Source organism: Humulus lupulus, chromosome 8, assembly GCF_963169125.1.
Source record: "Humulus lupulus chromosome 8, drHumLupu1.1, whole genome shotgun sequence".
Lineage (NCBI taxonomy): Eukaryota > Viridiplantae > Streptophyta > Magnoliopsida > Rosales > Cannabaceae > Humulus > Humulus lupulus.
In genome coordinates, this window is record NC_084800.1 from 135,510,169 (window position 1) to 135,532,398 (window position 22,230).

At 34.8% G+C, this 22,230-nt stretch overlaps 2 protein-coding genes across 4 annotated transcripts; one reads left to right on the forward strand and one right to left on the reverse strand.

Moving 5' to 3' along the window:
* The first annotated feature begins 14,233 nt into the window (after window positions 1-14,233).
* Window positions 14,234-14,620, forward strand: LOC133796088 (dirigent protein 10-like). Its single transcript, XM_062233571.1, has one exon. The coding sequence runs from the start codon at window positions 14,234-14,236 to the stop codon at window positions 14,618-14,620; it is 387 nt and encodes a 128-aa protein (XP_062089555.1).
* A 478-nt stretch (window positions 14,621-15,098) lies between these two features.
* Window positions 15,099-19,128, reverse strand: LOC133798485 (uncharacterized). 3 transcript variants are annotated; one of them, XM_062236768.1, is made up of 4 exons: window positions 18,951-19,128; window positions 16,655-18,284; window positions 15,992-16,160; window positions 15,099-15,895 (listed from the first exon to the last, which is right to left on the reverse strand). In XM_062236768.1, the coding sequence occupies exons 2-4, from the start codon at window positions 18,143-18,145 to the stop codon at window positions 15,264-15,266; spliced, it is 2,292 nt and encodes a 763-aa protein (XP_062092752.1). In that variant the 5' UTR covers window positions 18,146-18,284; window positions 18,951-19,128; the 3' UTR covers window positions 15,099-15,263. The 3 variants fall into 3 exon arrangements, with proteins under 3 accessions (XP_062092752.1, XP_062092753.1, XP_062092751.1); XM_062236769.1 differs by having other exon boundaries at window positions 16,655-18,147; window positions 18,848-19,128; XM_062236767.1 differs by having other exon boundaries at window positions 18,848-19,128.
* Between the last annotated feature and the right edge of the window lie 3,102 nt (window positions 19,129-22,230).

Genomic DNA, 22,230 nt, shown 5'->3' on the forward strand with positions numbered 1-22,230 from the left:
TTAAACAAATAATCATGAAAATAAAACATGTGAGCAAAGTGATTGACCAAGTCAAAAAATGATATCTTATTCTTTTATTGATAATAAAATGAGATTACAAAGAATTTGGATTTTAATTAGGGCATAAAACCCCAACATGTACATCCCCGCGAGCACTCTGTAGCCATTAGGGGAAAGCTGGAAGGGTGCTATCCCCACGAACTTCAGGAAGTTCGCGAAGTATTGTTTGAGGGGTAGGGTAGCCCCTGCCATCAAGTGGACTTGGCTCCAAGCGCCTAGGCCATAGACGTTGCGATGCACACTCTCAGACTCCCGATAAAGGCGGATGAGGCATTTTTCTCCGACCGAATAATACCTCATGATCACCTCCAGAGCGTCAGGATGTTGGAGCAGAGTGCAATAATCCTCTGCTACGAATGCATCACCCTTGTACCTTTGCAAAGGGTATGGGATAGGGGCTCTGTTTACCTCCTCCACGATGAGCCCTGAGTCTTCGGATACTACGGGCCTCACCACCACCTGGAGATTAGGACGGATGACTTGTTCCCCACTCTGCTCTTGGGGCCCCATCCCTGCACTGCCTTCAGGAGTGTCTCGTGTGTGGGCCATTTCCGTGAGTTCCTGGTCTAAGAGATAGAATATGTGTTCGTGTAGTTGTTGGAGTTCCTCGGACATCTGAGACAAAAAAACCAAGCAGTTAGCATTCTGATCGAAGGAAAGATGGCCAAAACACAAATGACTCTAAGAATATTGCTCGGGAGGAAAAAGAGAGTTTTGGAAATGCAAGGATTCTGAGGCGCCTAATAACAATGATGGACCCAAAACAGGTATGTTTTAAATATTTATACTCGCAAGCGCACAAATCGTATATGGAATATAGTGCTCGTGTAAGCACGAGATCGAACCCAAAGGAGTTGTATAAAATCGAAAAGAAAACTATTTCAAATCAAAATTAATAAATTCTAACCTAGCTCCAAAGATTGATGAAAATTTGTAACAATAAAAATAAAATAAAAGATAATAATAAAGATATTAAAGACAATATATATAACTAAATTAATAATTGTAAACAAGATGGTAGAAGAAAGATTATTAAGATAATAGAATCCACAAAATATAAGTTCAATAATATTTATCAATACATTGATTCCCAAGTTTTAGTAATAGTATAAATTAATCAAACTATCACTTATTCAAATTAGATATTCTATTTAAGCACAAGTTTTTATAAAAATATAGGATCTATCTTCACTTTTCAAAAAGTATAATTTCAAAGCATTTAGTGTAAATCAATCTAATGAAATAACAAATAAATCAATGAACATTATTTATAAGGCAAAACATAATATTTTTGTTCTGAGCATGGATGTGTACAATTTAATGACACATCTTGCACAAAGAATATTATGTTTTTGCACTAATGAAGAACAAAGTGTAAATATGTGCTAAAAATAAAAAAATACATGATATTTAAGATGAAAGAAGATATTTGAAGAAGAAAAACCATAAACTTTATTGCACAAAATGGGAAATCAACACACAACATAAATACTATCTAGTTACATATTGTTTCATCATCACCTTAATAATCTTAAAAAGATTAGAAACTCATAACTAAAATAGCAAATACAAACTAAAAATTACAAACATAAATAGGAAAATTTGGAGGAGAAACCTCCAAATTTTTCCTCTAAAAACTCATAGGAAAAATGACGAAAAAGAAGAAAAAGATGAAGAGAATTGAGAGGTTTTGAAAGTGTAGAACTTGTGGTATGGTAACCTTCTCCAAAATTAAGCACACCAAATGGTCTTCAAAACTCTCTATTTATAGCCAAAATGAGAATATTAAAATAATCAATTTAAATTAATTAAATTGATTAAATTAATAATAATATGGCAAATAGGGGTAAATTACAGGGTGTAATGATAATTTTGGGGTAAAATTTGTAAGAAAGTGTGGGTAAAAAAATGGCATATTTGGACATAAGGGGACAAAGTGACAAGGGGACATTTTTTGTTGGGCTCAAGGGGAAAATAAGGTGAAAGTGGTTGTGGGTGTTGGGCGGCTTTGGGCTTGAATGCAAGCCAGGCGCGGTGTGGCAGGTGGGAGCTTCTGCTTACGGCTGGGCAAGGAAGCTGCTTCAGATGGAATTTGGGTCGACTGGTGAGGTGGCTTGGGAAGGCAGTGGCTGGATGGAGGAAGTCCCACGGCTGCTGGCAAGCTGGGAAGAGGCAGGGAGGTGATGGGCCGCTGGGCTTTGAGTGGGCCGTGAGGTGGCTGACGGGCTGGGCCTGACGCGGGCCCAGGGGGGCTGGTGGTGCTTTAGGCCTTTAATTTTTCAGTATTGCCATTTTTTTCTCCTTTCTTCAACTTTGATTATTTTCTTTTCTCTTCTTTTCAAAGTACCAAAATGCACATTGTTTCCTACAAAATAATCATAAACTAAATTAAAATTAATTATTTTCTCTAATAAAATATACCATATAACTTCCATGAAAATATTAATTAAAATTTAATTTACATAACATTTAAGCTCAAAAATGCATGTTTTTACTTTTAACTTAACAATATTATTTTTAAATAATTAAACTATAACATTTTTCAATAATATAACTATAAAAACACACAAAAATATATAAAATCAAAATAAACCTAGTAAATTCAAAATTACTTAAAAACTTAATAAATCAATTAAAAACTCAAGGATTAAGCAACAATTAGCACATAAAAGTGGCAAAATAACTCTATTTTGTAGAGTTATCAGACAAGCCGGAGGAGATGAACCTACCGGAATTTGGAAAATTCCCAGATTCTGGTCATAGGCCCAGAAATGCAAAGTTAACAGAAAAGACTCTTGAAGGTCATTTCAAACTAGCCTAATGTCAAAATATGCCTAAAACGACTCGTGAAAACAAAAAATAGACTCCAAAATTCTACATCACTGCCATTCCTAAACATATATCGAAAAACACCAAACACACACCAAGGAAAGTGGGTCGAAGATACTTACTCGAGATAAAACGAAGGTAGGTGCTGAGGCGAGTCCTAACCTCGAAGTACTGCTTGTCGTTTGACCAAAAGTAAAAAGATTCACGCCAGTCGTCCAGAACTCTAGGAAGGGGTTAAAGATGAGAGAGAAGAGAGTGCGCTGAGAGGGTTCATGATTTTCGAATAGTTGTAGTATGATACTGAAGGTTTTTTTGGGTTTTTATACCCAGTAAAATGTATCAGAGAGGCAGCGCTCCCACAACCGTCAGATGAGTAGATTTACTAAAATAATCTGACAGTCATGTTTCAAAAGGCGTGGATCACAATCATTGTTTTCTTTGGGATAAGACACCTCGGGCTCAGAGTAGATGTTTGGGATATCGAGGTGACCCCTAATTAAATGCATGGACTGATGGGCCCAACAATGGGGCGTGGACACGTGGTTCTACTTTTCAAAGTTACATTAGCGGAAGTCCAGACGTTTATTATCCGAGGATTCTTTGAAATATTCCTCAGTTGGAAGTCTCTATAGTCCGAGGACGAGCAGAGACTTGGGGGGCAAATGTTGTCCGTATTTTTCACCGCCGACACGTGGCAACCCCCAGTGGTTGGCTAGGATGTTTGTGGACATCCTCGGGGCATGTTACTGCCCAAGGCCTATAGTCGGAGAAAGGGTCTTCATAGATAAGGTTTTATCCAAAGGGGGCAGTAGGTGTCTTGGTGAACTACTTGCTGATGTTCGGTCTTGAAGATGGAAGTTCTTTAGCTCAGATAGTTAAGGCAAGGGGTTTTGTATCTCCATCGCCTCCCAGGTCCAAGGTGCTGGTTCTTGGATCTAGGAGGTGGAGCAACGTGTAAGTGGATGCGGGTTTTCAGAGTCAGAGGATGTACAACTCGACAATTCACACAACTACTTCACTACCTGACACAGGTGTATGTACAACATGCCCTGACAGTCCCAGGGGCATGTTTCCCGTAAAGTAGTTACCTTTATGCAATGGGCCCCACAAATCTCACCTGGGTTGTAGCCTCTATTCAATGCAGCCTAATGCATTGAAGTGTATTAATCCCCCAATAATGGAAATAATGTGTATTAATTATTTATGATTAACATTAATGACCTCAGCCTCTATAATAAGGGTTGGGAGTCTCATTGTAGAAGGTTTGATTTTTTAGAGAGAAAACTACTTGTACTCAGAGCAATTTAAACGCTACCTGAGAAGACAATATAAAAGCTTGCAACCACAAGCTTGCAATCTCCCTAATATTAGAGACTCGTGGGCTAGGGTTCTTTCATAACCTAAACCACGTAAAAATCTTTGCGCTCTTATAGTTATTTCTTTAACCTTTCTTACAAAAGTTGATAGCGAAAAAAGCAGTCAACACAAATAAATAATAGTAAAATAAATATCGACAACGACTTGGTTCCTTGTAATGATGAAACAAATTGTAATTCAAAATAGATATTTATCATGTTTATTCCATGCTGCATTTTCGAGCTAATTTAAACGCGTGAAATTCTATCAAGCTAAATTAGAAAATACACTTCGAGCTGAATATTTGTTGACCAATGACGAACTTGAACTTATATCTGTGAGCTGTTATCACGTCTTTATCGAGCTCATTCTTCAGCATAGTGATAACTCGTGAGCTGATTTATCCTTCTGAAAAATCGAGTACTATCGTAACAACTAATAAAATAGTAAGTAAAGTATCGTTCCCACGAGGACTGTTACTAATTACCAAAAATTAATCTTTGATTCTAATTCATTGACAATTAATAAATTCTAAATTTATAAAACTAAAACACTAAAATAATAAAATAGAACAATAGAGAACTCTATACTAAATATTAATTCAATGGATCAAGAATTAGGGTTATTAACTTCATCAACTATCCACCTATGCTTCTCGAAGGTGAATTTAAGAATTCCTATGTCTATTGTGATAATGGATTACAATTGTAAATTATATTCTTACTATGACTTATAACTCTCTATAATAAGCAAATCTCCTACATCTCTTTGGTAAATTAACATATTGCAGGCCTTAAACATGTAATCACTAAGCTGCACAAATCATACAGGTAGTCTCGTCTAACATAAATTTATGATTATTTGACTATAGCATATTTATCCTTCACTTCTCAGATCTCAGGTTAAAATCATATAGATCCTGCAAATTGTGATCAAGCATTCACAAGCATTAAACACAAGTCAAAAAATTCACAACATTGATAAGAAATTCATAAAAAATTGTATTAGATAGTCATAAGGTTCCAAGAAGAATCCATTAACATCCTAAAATGAAAATTAGTTCATAGAAAGGAATAGAAAGAGAAGAAAGAGAGAAAGAGAGAGGAGTAAGAGAGATGAGAGAAGAGAGATAGAGATCTAAAATAATCTAAAACATTCTTTTTATAGTGATAAGGTTGTGAAAAGAATTTTCTAGATGTTTTCACTTGTTACTTCATAATGCTCCAAAAATATATTCATTTGAATTTCAAATCTTGTAACTCTAGCTAGCATAATCTTGTAGCTCAAATATCACCAGGTAAACGTCTAAATTTGACTTTTCTTATGAGACAAGCTTTCGTAGGACATTGAATAAGCTTTTCAACACCACCAAGAACACATAAATCATATATGTGAGTAAGGAGATATGATCAAAATACTAAAACTATCTCATATTCAAAATATCTCATATTTTTTCTAACAATTTAAGTTTGAATTCTCCATTATTCTCTCCAATCAATTCAAATAAACATAAATTTTGAAATATTTCTCAAATATCCATGTAATAAATAACAATCTAAAAAATACAACAACCACACATAAAAATAACTAAAAATATAAAATAATAATAAAAAATCTAATAAAACTAAGACTAAAAAATATTAAAAATCTATCAATTCACCTTCTCAAAAATCGGGTATAACAAATGTTATTCACGTAAACACTATAATGTTGCACTTGCAAAGCACATGCTTTGCTTATGCGGTGTAATAGTAATATCTTTTGTAGAAAGAATAGTTTTTTTTAAACAATAATAATAAGTAAATAGGCAGTTCTATTACACTTTATCTTTTTTTTTCCTCTATTAATCCCTTTCAATTAAGTATTTATTTATAAATTTATTTTTATTATAGTTGATACAAAACAATTATATATATATCAACATCTTGTCAAATTTATTAATGTACATATTTCATATTATAATATTTAAATAGTCTATTTTAAATTGAAAGAAATAAAAATATAATGAAAAACTTTTATATTTGAAAATAAAAATAAGCATATGTTATAAGGACAATTCTTCTACAGGGACTTCACTTTAAGCTTTACTGGTGGGACTCTCAGTGTTTCTCGACCCATGAACAGTTTTCGGCGCAATTTTTTTCTGACCGTGTATATTGTAGTTATTTACAGCATCCTGCAAATTTTCAGAAAATTCTGAATAGTTTACAGCACCAAAAACTAGGTTCAAATATGTTAATTTCCACGTGAAAAATAAAAATTAGTCACGCGTGCAACAACATTTTGAACTTAGTTTTCGGTACTGTAAACTATTCAGAATTTTCTGAAAATTTGCAGGATGCTCTAAATTGCTACAATATATACAGTCATAAAAAAAATCACGCCGAAAACTGTTCACGGGTCGAGAACACTAAGAGCCCCACCGGTAGGGCTTAAAGTGAAGCCCCTATAAGAGAATTCCCCAATGTTATAAATAGAACTAAAAATTTTATTAAAAAGAATAAGTAGATAAATTTAGATTATATAATCCTCAAATTACTTTTTAAAAATAAGTGTAGTTTAAAAACAAACAAAAAAATATTAAGAAGGATTTATGGGTATATCTAGGTTTAAACCCCAAAACTTTTTTTTTTCTATTTCTATTTTTTCTGTATCAATTAATAATTGAATTTTACTATGGAGTAAATCAAGATATATATCATTAATGTAATAACAAATTACCTTTTCTTAAAAGGAATATTTACACATATGGTTTGGTTGTTTTTCAAAATTTATTTACAAAAATCACTAGGAAATTTTATTTACAAATATACCTTGCTGCATCATCAAAATATATTTTAATTTAAAATAATACTACCTGAAATTGGTAAAGAGAAACTTTGCCAACTCAACATGGAAAAAGAGGCACCAACCTTGGTCGGGTTCCTCTTCTTGGTCATTTTCTTAGGCATTTTCTACATCATGCGTTACAAAAACATTAAGTTCTTTTCTTTTGCATCGATGCCCCACAAGCCCAATATCAAATCGTTCTTTTCCTACATCTAGTTGAGATATTGACTGAATAATTCCTCATGCTCATTAATTTTGAATAAGGGAATATATACATAATTGCCTTACACAGGCCTTAACAAGAATTAGTTAGAAAATAAAACAACCTAACTGATTTAAAGAAAAGAGAATAACAAACTAACAGAAAGTTTAACTATCTTGTACCTAATCCAATTCATGGATATCATCTTATGATATATGCCTAACAGCCCCCCTCAAGCTGTGATTAGAATAATCTAAGTGCAGCTTGTGATAAAGAAACTCAAATTGAGGAGATGATATAGGCTTGGTAAAAAGATCAGCAGGTTGTTCATTGGAAGGCACATATCGAAATTCAAGCTTTCTCTCACAAATAAGTTGTCGAACATACTGAACATCAATTTCGATGTGTTTCGTTCGTGAGTGAAAAACTGGATTGAGAGCCAATGCTTGAGCACCTTGATTGTCACACCATAAAACTGGTGTTATAGGAGAAACTTGAATGTCGATTTCAGAAAGCAGTGAGTGAATCCATACTAATTCGATGGCAGCAGATGCAAGAGCGCGATGCTCTGACTCAATGCTGGATCGGGCGACTGCTTGCTGCTTTTTAGATCCCCAATTGATGAAATTGCCTCCAAGAAAAAGGCAGAAGCCACTTGTGGACTTACGGTCATCCAAGTTAGAGGCCCAATCAGCATCTGAATAAGCTTCTAATGTCATGACAGATTGTGGGGAAAAATGTAAGCCAAGATGTATTGTTCCTCTGATATAGCGAAGAACTCTTTTACATGCATTCCAATGATTTACTGTTGGAGATTTGAGAAACTGGCTGAGTTTATTAACTGAGAACGAGATGTCGAGCCTGGTTAAAGTAAGGTATTGAAGTGCACCAATGACACTTCGATACACTTGTGGATTGGCAAAGAGTGGATTGTCACCGAGGCATAGTTTGTTGCCAAGTATCATGGGTGTTGGAACTTCTTTGGCGGTATGAAAGCTAGTTTTCTGTAGTAATTCAGTAGCATATTTTGATTGAGTAAGACATATACCAGAGGAAGTTCTTGTTGCTTCAAAACCCAGAAAGTAGTGAACCGAGCCAAGAGATTTTAGTTCAAACTGACTATGAAGTTGTTTGATCAGAGCAGCAATGAGATCATTATTTGGTCCTGTTATGAGGATATTGTCCACATAGACAAGGACATACAAAGAAGTAGCCAACTTGTTTTGGTAAAACAGAGAAGTATCTGATGTAGAACATTTGAAACCCCAGTTGAGCAAAGTTTGTTTGAGCTGTTCAAACCAAGCTCTAGGTGCTTGTTTGAGGCCATAGATAGCTTTCTTAAGCAAGCAAACATGATTAGGAAACTCAGAGTTGATGAAGCCAGTAGGTTGTTTCATGTAGACTCTTTCATGAAGAATGCCATTGAGAAAGGCATTATTTACATCAATTTGCTTAATGTCCCAACCATAGGTGACTGTAAGCGAAAAAATTACTCTGATTGTAGAAGCTTTCACAACAGGGTTGTATGTGTCTGAAAAATCAAGGCCTGGTGTTTGTTGGAAGCCTTTTGCTACCAGTCGAGCCTTGTATTTGTCTAAGGACCCATCAGCCTTGTATTTAACCCGAAAGACCCATTTGCAAGTGACTATATGCATATCATCTGTAGGAGGAATTAGAACCCATGTGTTGTTTCGCAGGAGTGCAGTATGTTCAGCAGTCATGGCTTGATTCCAAGCAGGTACTTTTAGTGCTTCCTTGACTGAAGTGGGCACGGGTTCAATGTGAGATGTAGCCAGATACACTTTGGGTTTATAAATACCTGATTTGGACCTTGTTTGCATTGAATGCCCTGAAGGAAGAGGTGGTTGCTCATGAGGTATGACATCAGAGTTTGCGCGGTCTTCATCAGCAGGATTTGAAGAAGGAAACATGTGTGAACTTTGAGCAGAACTGGAGGTTTCAGCAATAGACTGTGTAACAGTAGGCGGTATGGCAGCGTGTGCTTCAGGTGCTACTTCAGGTAAATTATTTGTACCAGCTGAACAAGAAGAAGAAGATGCAGTAATAGAGACTGTGGGTGAGTTGTTAGTGTTAGTTGGGACTGAGGTGGGTATGATGAAAGAAGGAGCATTGAGATTTTTGAATGTTGAAGGTGTAATAGTAGAAGGAAAGAGTTTGGAGTAAGGAAATTCAAACTCATTGAAGTTTACACTCCTAGCTATGCAGATTCGACCACTAGAATGGAGACACCTATACCCTTTGTGAAAGGGGCTGTATCCTAAGAAGACACATTTGGAGGTTTTGAATGCAAACTTTTGTTTATTGTAGGGTCGAAGAAAGGGAAAAACATGAACACCCAAAGACTTTTAAAAAATTATAATCAGGAGGATAGTGATACATGTTTTCAAAGGGAGTTTTGAATTGGCATGTGGTAGTAGGTAACCTGTTTATGAGATAAACGACTGACACAAAGGCATCCCACCAAAAGAATAATGGTAATTCGGCTTGAGCTAAGAGGGTGAGACCGATTTCTGTAGCATGTCTATGTTTGTGTTCTACTCTTCCTTGTTGTTGGTGAGTGTGTGGACAAGGATGTCTAAAAAGAATGCCTAGATTTTGAAGGGGTTTTTGGAAAGAGCGGAATTCACCACCCCAATCTGTTTGGAAGTTCTTTATATGAAGATCGAATTGTTTTTCAACCATTGTTTTGAACTGAAGAAAAATAGGAAGAGCTTCTCCCTTGCTGCGTAAAGGATATATCCAGGAATATTTGGTAAAATCATCTACAAAAAGAATGTAATAATGATATCCTTCAGGAGAGGGGTAGGGAGATGGACCCCAAAGATCCGAACGAACCAACTCTAATGGTTTGACAGATTTTAACGTTGAACTCGAAAAATGCATTAAATGATTCTTGCCATATTGACATGCATCACAGAATTGGATAGAAGATTTTGAACATGAAACATTGATTTTATTTAATACTTTGGACAGAATTACAAATGAAGGATGTCCAAGTCGGTTGTGCCATAAGGCAGCAACACGAGAGGACAGATTACATGATGAAAAAATTACAAGATATTGATGTATTTGTGGCAGGGGTATCGGTCTGTGATGTTGATGTATCACTTAGGTATGCTTGAGGAGAATGATGTGAGGAAATAGAGGGATGTTGCAGCTGATACAGTCCATGTCTAAGTATTCCCTGAAGTAGTACCTGTTTCGAAGCAAGAACCTTAACAAAGCATACGTTAGGTGTGAATTCAATGGTTACATCATTGTCCAAAGTAAATTTAGAAATGCTGAGAAGATTTTTCTTGATTTCTGGTACATGTAGTATATTCTTTAGATGCAAATATATGTTTTCAGTGGGAATAGACGAATCACCTATATTGTGAATAGAGAGTTTAGAAACATTACCTACTACCAGTTTGTCCTTTCCTTTGTAGCTGGTTGGTGTAGTGAGATTGGTTGCTTCAGAGGATATGTGATGCGATGCTCCACTGTCCATGTACCAGTGTGGATTGGAAATAGCAACAGGGGTGGCAAGCAATGCTTGAGGAGAAGTGTTTGCAGTATGTGTTTCAGTGTCAGGATTTGATGCTTCACCTTGATAGCTGAGATCAAAACGGTGATAGCATTTCAATGCAGTATGGCTGGGTTTGCTGCAGACCTGGCAGATTGGTCTGTTGTTGGAGGTGTAGTATGCACGGCCACCATTGGTACGGCCACAATTTTGAGTGCCTCCACGTCCACGACTCCCTGAGTAAGAGTTGTTGTAGGACGGATTTCCAAATCTTTTGTTGGAAGAGGCATAGTTTGCCGATGGATTGTGAAGATCCACGGTTGCAGCAACTAGTTGCTGTTCAAGTCTCATCTCATGATTCTGTAGAACAAATTGAAGCTCAAAGAAAGTTACAGTGGTGCGAGAGGTGAGATTCACCACAACAGATTCATACTCAGGACCTAAACCTCCAAGTATATACAAGATTACTTCATCATCAGTGATGTATTAACCAGCAACCATTAGAGCATCGGCAAGGCACCTCATCTTGAGAATGTATTCGTCGACTAGAGTAGAACCTTTCTTGGTCATTTGAAGATTGATTCGAAGCTGGAGAATACAAGCTCGGGAATGATTGGAGAAGAGTTTATTCAACTCAGACCAGATGTGAGCCGAAGAGGTGCAGCGTGCAACGTGACCTAACATATTTTCCGAATTGGAATTGAACAACCAGCTCATCAAGAATTGATCGAGGCGAAGCCACTGTCCAAACTCAGGGTTAGGGATTTGATGATTTGGATTGGCTGGATCAAGAATATGAAGAGGCGGTCGAGGACGATCTCCAGTGAGGAAGCCTTCAAGGTCATGTGCACGAACTGTTGGTAGCACTTGGGAGCGCCAGTAAGGATAGTTGGTTCGGTTTAGTCGGAGATTGAGTGCCACCATGTTCGCCAGAATTGAGAACTGTGGAGCAGAGTAGGTCGCCTGAGATGAACTGCCAGAGTGAGAAGCCATTGCTGAACTTTCGAGGTCTTGGAAAGGAGAACAGAGGAGCTTCAAGAATCGTTGAGAGAGAAAAAGACAAATACTGGCTAATCTGATACCAGTTGAGATATTGACTGAATAATTCCTCATGCTCATTAATTTTGAATAAGGGAATATATACATAATTGCCTTACACAGGTCTTAACAAGAATTAGTTAGAAAATAAAACAACCTAACTGATTTAAAGAAAAGAGAATAACAAACTAACAGAAAGTTTAACTATCTTGTAACTAATCCAGCTCAGGAATATCATCTTCTGATATATGCCTAACACATCTCGAACTCAGTCAATTTTGGTATTCTCATTCTTTAGGACCACCTCTATAGTTTGGTTTAGGGTGTTCAATTCAAAAAGCACGAGTCTTCCCTGATATTTCACTAGAGCCCATTCAAGAATTCGGTTAGGGTTATGATGTCTGAGACGGTTTCAAAAGGAGTTAGCAATTCAATGAATTATCAGCAGCAAACCAAATCTAGCCAATAATGAATATTACACATTGATTTGCTAGTGGATTTGCTCAACTTTTCCTAATACAAGTGTAGAGAATACATTTTAGTTGGCTTTTGTCGTGGCAATAAAGGAGATGTGAAGTTAGTTTTTATTGTTGGTGTAGCTTGTTGGAAGTTATAAATGACCCGTATAAATGAAAAAAAAATACTTGAAACTATAAAATTGAAAAAACTTGTTTGACATTATTTTATGTTTTTTGTTTTCAAAATTGTATATTCAGAAATGAGAACAGAAAACAGTTTTTGTAATTTAAAAAAAACATGTGTTTGGTTAATGTTTTCTAAAAATAAACTTTTAAGTTTTATTTTAAAAAAATCTTAAATAAAAAATTAATAAATATATTTACAAAGAGAAAAATCTTTTAAAAGTTTGTAATGAATAATGAAATAAAGTAATGTGAAAGAAAAAATGATGAAAAATAAGGAGAGAGAAAGTAAGAAGATAAATTTTGAGGAAGAAAAATTGAGAAAAGAAAAATTGATACAAGAAAAAAAATGAGAGAGAAAATGGCAAGATAGAAAAAATGAAAATAGAGAAAATGAGGATATAAAAAATGATGAGAGAGAAAATAATGAGATATTAAGTGATGAGAAAGAAAATAAGGAGATCAAGAGTGATGTTATAGAAAATGGTGAGAGATAAATTAATAAAAGAGAAAGTAGTGTGAGATAATAATAATTAAAAAGCTTATGTGAAAAAAAAAAATTAAAAAATTTTTTTTGTTGTTCTCAAAATTTTATGTTTGTTTTAACTTTGATTTTAAAAATTATTTTCTGAAAATAATGTCAAACATCCATACTTGTTTTTATAAAATAATTTTTGGTTTTAAAAACAAAAAATAGTTTTTTAGTCCGTGAGCCCAACACACTCTTTGTCTCACCCTGTAAATATAATTGATTTATTAAAAAAAAGTGTAATTTTTGTAAATATCTCTATTTTTTCTTTTGTCGCTTTAAATTTCTGAATGCACGTATGCAATTCGGTCTAAACGACACTAGAAACAACCACTATTGTCAGTGCATATCGTTTATGACATTATGTTACTAAAGAAACCAAAAACCATTGTCTTTTTATTTTAAACAATTTAAAATATAAACGACTAGCCATTTATTTTGAGGTAGCTAGTTAGTTTTTGGTTTTGCATAAGCTGAGGCAGGGCTTTTACGCATAATGACATAAATAGGTTTTTTTTATTGATAACAATACATCAACTTTTCGAAGAAGAAATGCCATGTCAATTGAACCCAAACTCCTTTATATAGTCAAAAGACTTTTATTTTTATATACATGTTTATTTCAAGGCAAACACTTGTACATACATACATACACATATATTTTTATAGTCTTTCACTTGGTGGTTCGCATACTAAATCCTCAAGAACCAACTAATACCTAATCAACTACTTATCCCAAAACATAAACAAACTATATAAAGAGGGACCAAACCACTACATCTAATTTCAAGTCCCTAGCTTATTGTTCAAATTCAACCTTTCATAAAATCAACACAACTCCTAAAACACAAATATCTCACAATAGAATGAGTAAAGAAATGGTGAAGCTTCCCTGCATAGCCTTAGCTTGCATGATCCTTCTCTTGATCGTCAACCAAGCAAACTCAAGCCGTACTCTCGGCAACTCAACTCCAACCCCAACTCACCATCACCACAACCACAACCACAACCACAACCCCAACCATCACAAGATCACATTCTTAATGAGGGACATTTTCAATGTGTCAACCACTAAACTCACAAGCATTACTACTACTACTAATGATCTGCCATTCTCCAAACCACTAGGCCTAATCCCTCCCAAAGGTGGAGTACGTGTCCCCCTCCCGGCCACGACCGGATCGTCCTCTCCGACGCTAAATTTCCCTGGTCTATTCTTCCCTATGGCCAGAGCTACCCTCGAAGAGTTGGAATTTGGGACAGTCACCCCAATTGAGGAGGGAATATACCACTCTCACTCTGTACATAATAATGGTCCACGAGTAGTAATTGGGAAGGCACAAGGGATTTATGTTGCCAGCTCTGAAGAAGGGAGTAGCCACATGATGGCCATAACGGCGAGTTTTGGTGATGAGGCTAATGGTTTGAGGTTCTTTGGGGTGAGAAAGAAGGGTGTCACTGAGTCTCATATTGCTGTTATTGGAGGTGTTGGCAAGTACCAAGGTGCCAATGGTTATGCCACGTTGAAGAGAGTCAATAACTCACAGTCCGGGAAGGAAGAGAACGAAGATTCTAAGCTTTTTAAGTTTAGTGTCTATCTCAGATATTAATACACCAAAACAAATAAAAGACAGGCACTCAAACCTGGTTGAGTTAATTTGCTTTCATTTTTTCATGTTCATATGTTCAATTGAAGAATAATCATAATAGAAAGTAAATGGATACGTCATGTAGACAAATTACGATCCTCTTATTGTTAACCTCTATCATATAATAAACATATAATATATATATATATATATACCATCCTTTGCTTTCGCTCTAGTTCATATTGGTGATCATCAAATTCTGCGAGTTTCAATTGGTTCTATTTTTTAGGAATATACATGAATAAATAAATGTACGTAGATATTATAATTATTGACCTATTTAATTTTAGGATAATGTAGTAATCATTAAAGTGAATCTTTATATATATATATATATATATAAACGAAGCAAAGCTAGGAGGGTAATGCACCAGCAATATGCCTGGAAAAGAAATGAAAAAACGGTGCGAAAGACCCAAGTAAAAACATGAGCAAAGTCTAAAAGAAACATTTTCTCACTATATCAAACTTCTTTCACTCTGATCAAAACTTTTGCAGTGACTGTACACATTTTTTTCTTTCTAACAGGTTCTTGTTTACAAAAATGTTGTGCCAAAACAATATCTAAAAATAACCCAGCAAAAAACTGCTTTAAAATAAAACTCTACATGCTAAAAAGCTCTGCCGCAAACTCATCAAACAACATCTGCTCAATTTCTATACCAATCAAATAAATTTCATCTCCTAAATCTAACTTTCCTAATTCACTTTCCATCACTGTTTCTGTCGAATTCTTGGTATGCTCTTTTTCTTGGCTAACAAGTAACTTCCAGAGATCTTCCACAATCATCTCCTCATCACGAATGGGGCTTAACCTTCTCGACACAGTCTTTTCCCATGTTGGCTCAGCAATGCAGGGCAGGAGCATCTTCACCAGCTCTGCTTTTATGCTGTCAAATAAAAGTAGTCTCTCTGATCTCTTCCAAGACATCTGATCACCATACTTCTTTTCTAAGGTCTCAAAGACTGAGACACTTATTGGGCATTCTGAAGAATCCCAGGTACTAAATTCCTGTAAGTTCTTTCCAAGAAGACCTGCCTCTGTTAGCAATTCGACAAGATATGAAAAGTTCCTGCTCTCTTCAACTTTGAAGACTTTCATAAAAGCATCATTCTCTTTAGAATTGCCGGGAGACCCTTCCTCAGTTTCATCATCACTTGAGACCACCATGCCCGAACCTTCTTTGTACTCTTCTGAGGCTTTTGATTTTAGAAGTTGGAGTTGTCGCTTCAAGTCTAGGAAAAAGAAGAATGTGACGTTTAAGAAGTAAAATTTTCAAAATGGAGTCAATGTTATTAGTGACGAGATAAGGTTTAATTTAGTTAAATTACCACAGATGTCATCCTTGACTCTCCCTAGGCTTTCAGAGCTAAATGGCAGTTCCAGCACAGAAACTGGACTAGGCTGATAAGTCTCCTCAAAACTCATCAGAGATTCTAGTTCAGTGCTGGAGCAATGTGAAAAAACAGAACTTTCTTCTTGGAATCCATTTGATGAATCCTGCAGTTACATAACAGTTTTTAAAAGTGTCATAACATTGGGAACATAAACATGTAAACCTACGAATTATCAACGTTGTGAAGAAATAATAATTGTGTACAAATAACTAGATGCATCAGAAAAAGAACAAAAGGGAAGCGTGTAATAAAAGTTCCTTCAAGAACCAATCAAATAAAGAAAGGAAAAACAAATACACTTTCAAAGACGTTCAAAATAGATATAAGAAATTTAAATTACAAAACAACTAAAATACAAATTAAGCAGGGTAACCAATGGCGCAAATAAGGGCAAACTAAAGTATACAAATACGAAATTCTGAAAAGAAAATTCCGTTTAGTCAATATACATTTAATCATTCATATATGAAGCATCACTTGGCTTTAAAGTTGAGATTAACAGACTCATAGAAAGAGGAATCCTAACATCATAGTTAAGTAAGCCAAAAGAATATCCTATGGAAAAGAAGTGTTCTTATGATAAAAGAAACAACAAACCTGTTGAACTGAAGTATCCGTAGCTAGGCTAGAGGAATCACCATCGTCTTCCTCTAAGCAGATGCACATGGTTGATTCTAATTGCTCACTCTCAGATTCTCCAGAGGGTTTATCTGCAATCTCAGTCTCTGTGTCAACTACCATATCCCTTACAGAGTCTGAATTCAAGTCATTAGATTCTGAACCCTTGTCGATAGAATCATATCTTATCATCTTACTCCTTGCTTGATTAAGGGACTCTTCTAGCCCCAAATACCACCTGTTGCTATAAGCTTCATACCTGGATTGTTGTTTTGCAAACTTACTGAGGACCAGACCTCCCAGGCCATGCCTACCATTACCGGGCTTGCGATTTCTAGGCCAGGAAATTGAAGCTGGTTCGACTTTGCATTTTTCACTCAACAGACACCTTTCAGGAAGCTGCTTTTTGGATTTGATGCTTAAATTTGATTTATCTGAGGACGAAAAAGACTGGTATTTCTTTCGCAAGTCAGAAGAACGAGTGGAAGGAGGTGACAACATCTCAGATTTTATTGCAGAAGGGTCACCACCGCACAGTCCTAAGCTTGAGTTCTTTGTTGAAAAGCCTAGATTTCTCCATATTTTTCTTCTTTTAAGCTCCTCCAAGATTTCCCTTGAAGCAGTAGATCTTTCTTTAATGGATTCCACATTGCACTGCACATTTTTTACTTCATTTGGTATTGTCCCACTTCCAGGACTGGGAAACCCTGTGCATTTGCTATCACCTAAATGAGAACCTTCTTTAGAACTTGGTGAAAAGAAATATCCTTCAGAACTCTTAGCCTCCGCAGATAACGGTTTAAAATCAACAATTCTCATATAGGAAGAACTTGATTCATATTGTCTTCTTACCAACTCAGATCTCCCAAAGTCATGAAAACTAATGCCAAGTTCTTCTTGATTGGAACATGTGATAGTGTCATTCTTATGTTTTTGAAATGATCTAAAAGATATTCGTTCAGATTTACTCTTTGAATTCCTGCAGATATCAACATCTCTACCGGCAGAATTATAGGACTTCAAAAGTGTCGTGTCATTGGAATGAGAGAGGGCAAGCGAACCTTGCATATCATGAAGACGATTGGAAAACAAAGAGTTTCTTTTTGGGATACCCTTTTGAAAGTAATCCAACTCTGATGAATCTTGAAACTCTTCTCCTGTGACACATTTTTGAACTGACAAATCCAAGTCTCCTTTTCTCTTATTGACTCGCAGTTCAAGATGCTTATCACCTTTCAATATTTTAGCTACTTGAAAAAAGTCCTTGGATTCTTTCTTCTCTTCAAAAGTCGGTCTCAATGAATGACGCTCATGAAATGAACGCTTCTTCCCAACACCAATAGAAGCAACTTTTCTCAGATAATTCTCAGAGAGCACTCTCTGTGGCTTCTGGACAGCTTCCGGAGGTTGGTGTTCATCAAGGCCCATTAGTCTTGCAATGACACTTGGTGTACTTCGTTTACCTTCCATTTCTGTAAACAAAGTTTATGCTAGTCTTAATAAAAGCCTCCTCACCTTGAGTTGATTTTACAATGTGACAGAACTCATTTGCACCAAATCAGAGAAAAAGTTAAATGAACCCTTTTCGAGTACCTAAACTTCTCAGTTTCTGGAAATTAAACAAAATTTCAATAAATATCCCAAGATATATATATATAGAGAGAGAGAGAGAGATTCAAGCAAATTATTAAGCAGATTTCTAACCAAAAACTGATACATATATATATATATATATATATAAACTAATTAAAAACATTAATTCTAAAAAAATGGAAACATAAAAAGACTAATTACATAATTATATATACATATATAGAACTCAATAATTTTTTTAAGAGAGAGAGAAATAAAGGGAAAAAATTAAAGAAAAGCTGGAGAACCCCATTTAAGGGCCTTTTCCCATAGAAGCAAATAAAGTTTCTAAAAACAAAACAGTAAAGTTAGCAACACAGACGAAATCATGAAACATCTTCTTTTTGGCATATGCAATCATTGAAAGAACAAAGAGAAAGTAGCACCGGAGCGTGTTGAGATTAATGAATACAAAACCAACAAATACAACATTATAAGATGAGGATTTCAGACTCTAAAAACCTCATAGACACTATCACAATATAAGACATCAATAACAAATACAACAACCTCAATTTCTATGAAACATGCTGAACTCACCAAAGCTTGAGTACCAATACTACTATAAACAAAATCCCGTTTTTGACGAAACCTCATGCAATAATAATAATAACAATAAAATCTCGATTTCCATTCAATTTACCGCCAAGGAGAAAAACCCAGATACAAATTCAAAAAGGTCAAGAAAAACGCTTGCCTTGACTTTAATGGCTCCTCGGATCAAAACATATTAATGGTTCACAGATAAGTCAATTTATGTATCGGCGTATAAGAAGGGTCCTTAATTCGAATCGGGTTCTGGTGTTTAATGCCAGATCGACAATTATTGAAGTAACATTTTTCTATTTATGGGCCTTTGATTACGAATCCATTAAGATAATGACACAAAGACAAGTTACAGATCTTGGTCAGGTAAGACTTTTTCTTTTTGTTTTTTTCCTTAAAAAATCAAATAGTGATACTAGTAATAATATTTTTTAAAAATTAAAAATATTTCCACCTTACTTGGACAAAAATTGGTCGGTTAGGTGGCTAAAAGAATGGGGTTCAAGTTTTTATTATCGAATGTGTTTTTTTTTTTTTAAAAACAAGAAATTAAATTAGAGACGTCTTTGATCAAATTTGTTTTTTTATTCATCATTATTATTTTATTTTAATGATAACTGATAAACATGTGAAAAAGGCCAATTAGTGGATCTGTTCGTTTCTTTCAAATTACGCGCAAAATAATTGTCTTTAAGCGAAACTTGCGCCAAGGGAAATTGGGTCCCATATTTTCTAGACTGGCTAAACAGGGTTTGGTCCAACACCACTACTCCAACGGTTATGATGGGCCAATAAACTGGGTCGTGTATTTGAGTCCAATTTTTAAGAGGAAAAATTTGATAAATGTCCAATTTAATATTAGGGGTTTTATCATTCACATTGTTATTTTGATATTGGAGGGTTACTTTGATATTAACTATTTATTATTAGATTAAGATTAATAGTCTATATTTGTAGATTTTAATTAAATTTTTTAAAAATAAATTGTGATTTTTTTAAATTTTTAGAAGAGTGACCTGATGATATATCGGTCACATAATTATTAAATTAATTAATTAAAAAAAACTTACCTAAACATTAAATAGGAAATTTGCATTATAAATAAGCATTATATATGTAACTCATCACTTTGTTTAAAATCACAAAAAACCAACATTAATATAAAATATATTAATCATGTTAGTACGTTAATATATATTATCACTAGCTCATATTAAACTTTTCTCCTCTTTCACTGTAGCAAACTGACCTAATTTTTCTTTATTGGAAAACCATCCCAAACAATTAAAAAATAAAAAAATATATTAAGGATAAAAGTACTTTACTTCAATGTTCTTTACATTTTAATAATATCTTGGATTATTGCCAATGTTCAATTTTCCTGAATTGACGAAAACGTTCCTAAATTCTTTCTTATTTTTACGAATTTTAATATTCATGCAACAATATAATAAAATGTCTTACCCTATGTTTCGTAGAGTTAGAAAATATGAGTGATAAAAAAATGTTAATAAGAAAGAAATTGTGAAGGGAACGAAAGAAAAATATCGATGAGTAGGGGTGTGTAAAATCAATAAAAAAATTAAAATTGACCACAGAAAATTGGATTTCATCTAATTTTTGAAGATCTAAATGAGATTAGTCGATTGACGAATGGTATGTGTAAAAATCCAATATAATCTACTAATCGGTTGTAAAAATTAAACATTCAATTAATAATTGGATTAGATGGAATATGTCTAAAATTATTGGATATGAACCATGAAATGAATTGGAAATGTTATTTATTTGATTTTAGATTAATGTTATTGTGGTAAAAATTATACTCTTACTTTTATAAAATTACAAGAGCCAACAATTACATATTTTTTGTTTTAATTAATTTTTATTATTATTTTTAAATAATACAGAAAGTAATAATATCGTGACAATGTAACTTTAACTGATTTATAAACTCTATTATCGTCATCATGTTTTCTAACGGTATCTTTTTAAGGATTTATAAATGAAATTGATTTCTAGGGTTTTGTAACTATGATAAGGTTTTGTTTTAATAATTATTATTATCATTGTTAATATTAATTGATGATTAATATAATAATAGAAATAAAGAAAACAAAACCGCTAGTTAGCAAGTTACATTTGTGTCAACTATGTTTGTACGCCCTGATTTTCCCACGGGCTGATTAGCAAGCCGAGCTGCGGACTAATCATGATTATCTCATGGACGCCCCCAAGACCGGAGCTTCTGTCATTAGCTCGAGGAAGCCCCAAGGGCTCGCCTTCATTGCCCAAGACTGGAGCAGGGACTCTGAAGGCCAAAGGTCGAGTCAAGTATGCAGCTCGTGGTACGAGTTGGATATGGAGGCTATGACCCTTTATGAAGTCAACACACGCAAGGTAAACGTGCATATATCAGACATCACGTGTCTGATATGCCCCTGACTTCTCGGACACGCAGCAGGAACGTGCGTATTCAGACACCCACGACTGGGTTGGGCCGTGCGGCCCATTATCTCCTTACCTATCGATTTGACCACACTTATGTGTCAGGTTTAGGAATTAATCATGAATGTCACAGAATTGATATGACAGGTAAGAGGGTCACGGGATGACCTTCTTACCAACGTCCAGGTGCCTTCTCCTATAAAGATGGAGACCCTGGGAGTTGATAAGGGGTTGGTTGAATGATCTCTTGTAAGAAACACTCTGTAATCAAATACCCAGTATATATCAATAATATTGACTAGTGGAGTAGAAGAATTTTAACCTTTGAACCACTTAAAAACCGTGTCTTGAGTCACCTTTCCATTTGCTAAGATCATATATCTGTTCCGGTTCATTATTAGCACTAATATCTTTCTCTTCTTCTTTTAATTACCTGTTGGCGAAGAACCGCGTCAACAATGTTATTATTAGATAAATATAATTTAAAATTTGAACAAATCAAAAAATTGAGAAAGCAAAGAATAGTTAAAAGAAGGTCATACAAGCTGCCACGACACCTCCTTTAAGCTGAGCTTTATATAAGTATATAGATAAATTGAGTTGTTAGAACAATTGAGAGATAGAAACACATGCATGCTAGCTCATTATTTGTTGTCCACCAAGCTTTCATCATTTTGAATTAAAAAAAAAAATGCTTAAGGTTGTTGTATTATTATTTTTTTCGCAACTTGGAGTTCATATATAAAATAAATATTTTGATCACATTTTAAAAGTTTGTTAGAATGGTTCGTAAGTTGTCTTGAGAAGTTGCTTTTCCTCTTTTAACAAGTTTAGATCCCCAAAAATTCAAGTAAGATTGTCCATTGTGCAACTTTAGGTTGGGCCCATTCTTCGTGTATATGAACATCATCATCCTCAGTACCTTCTAT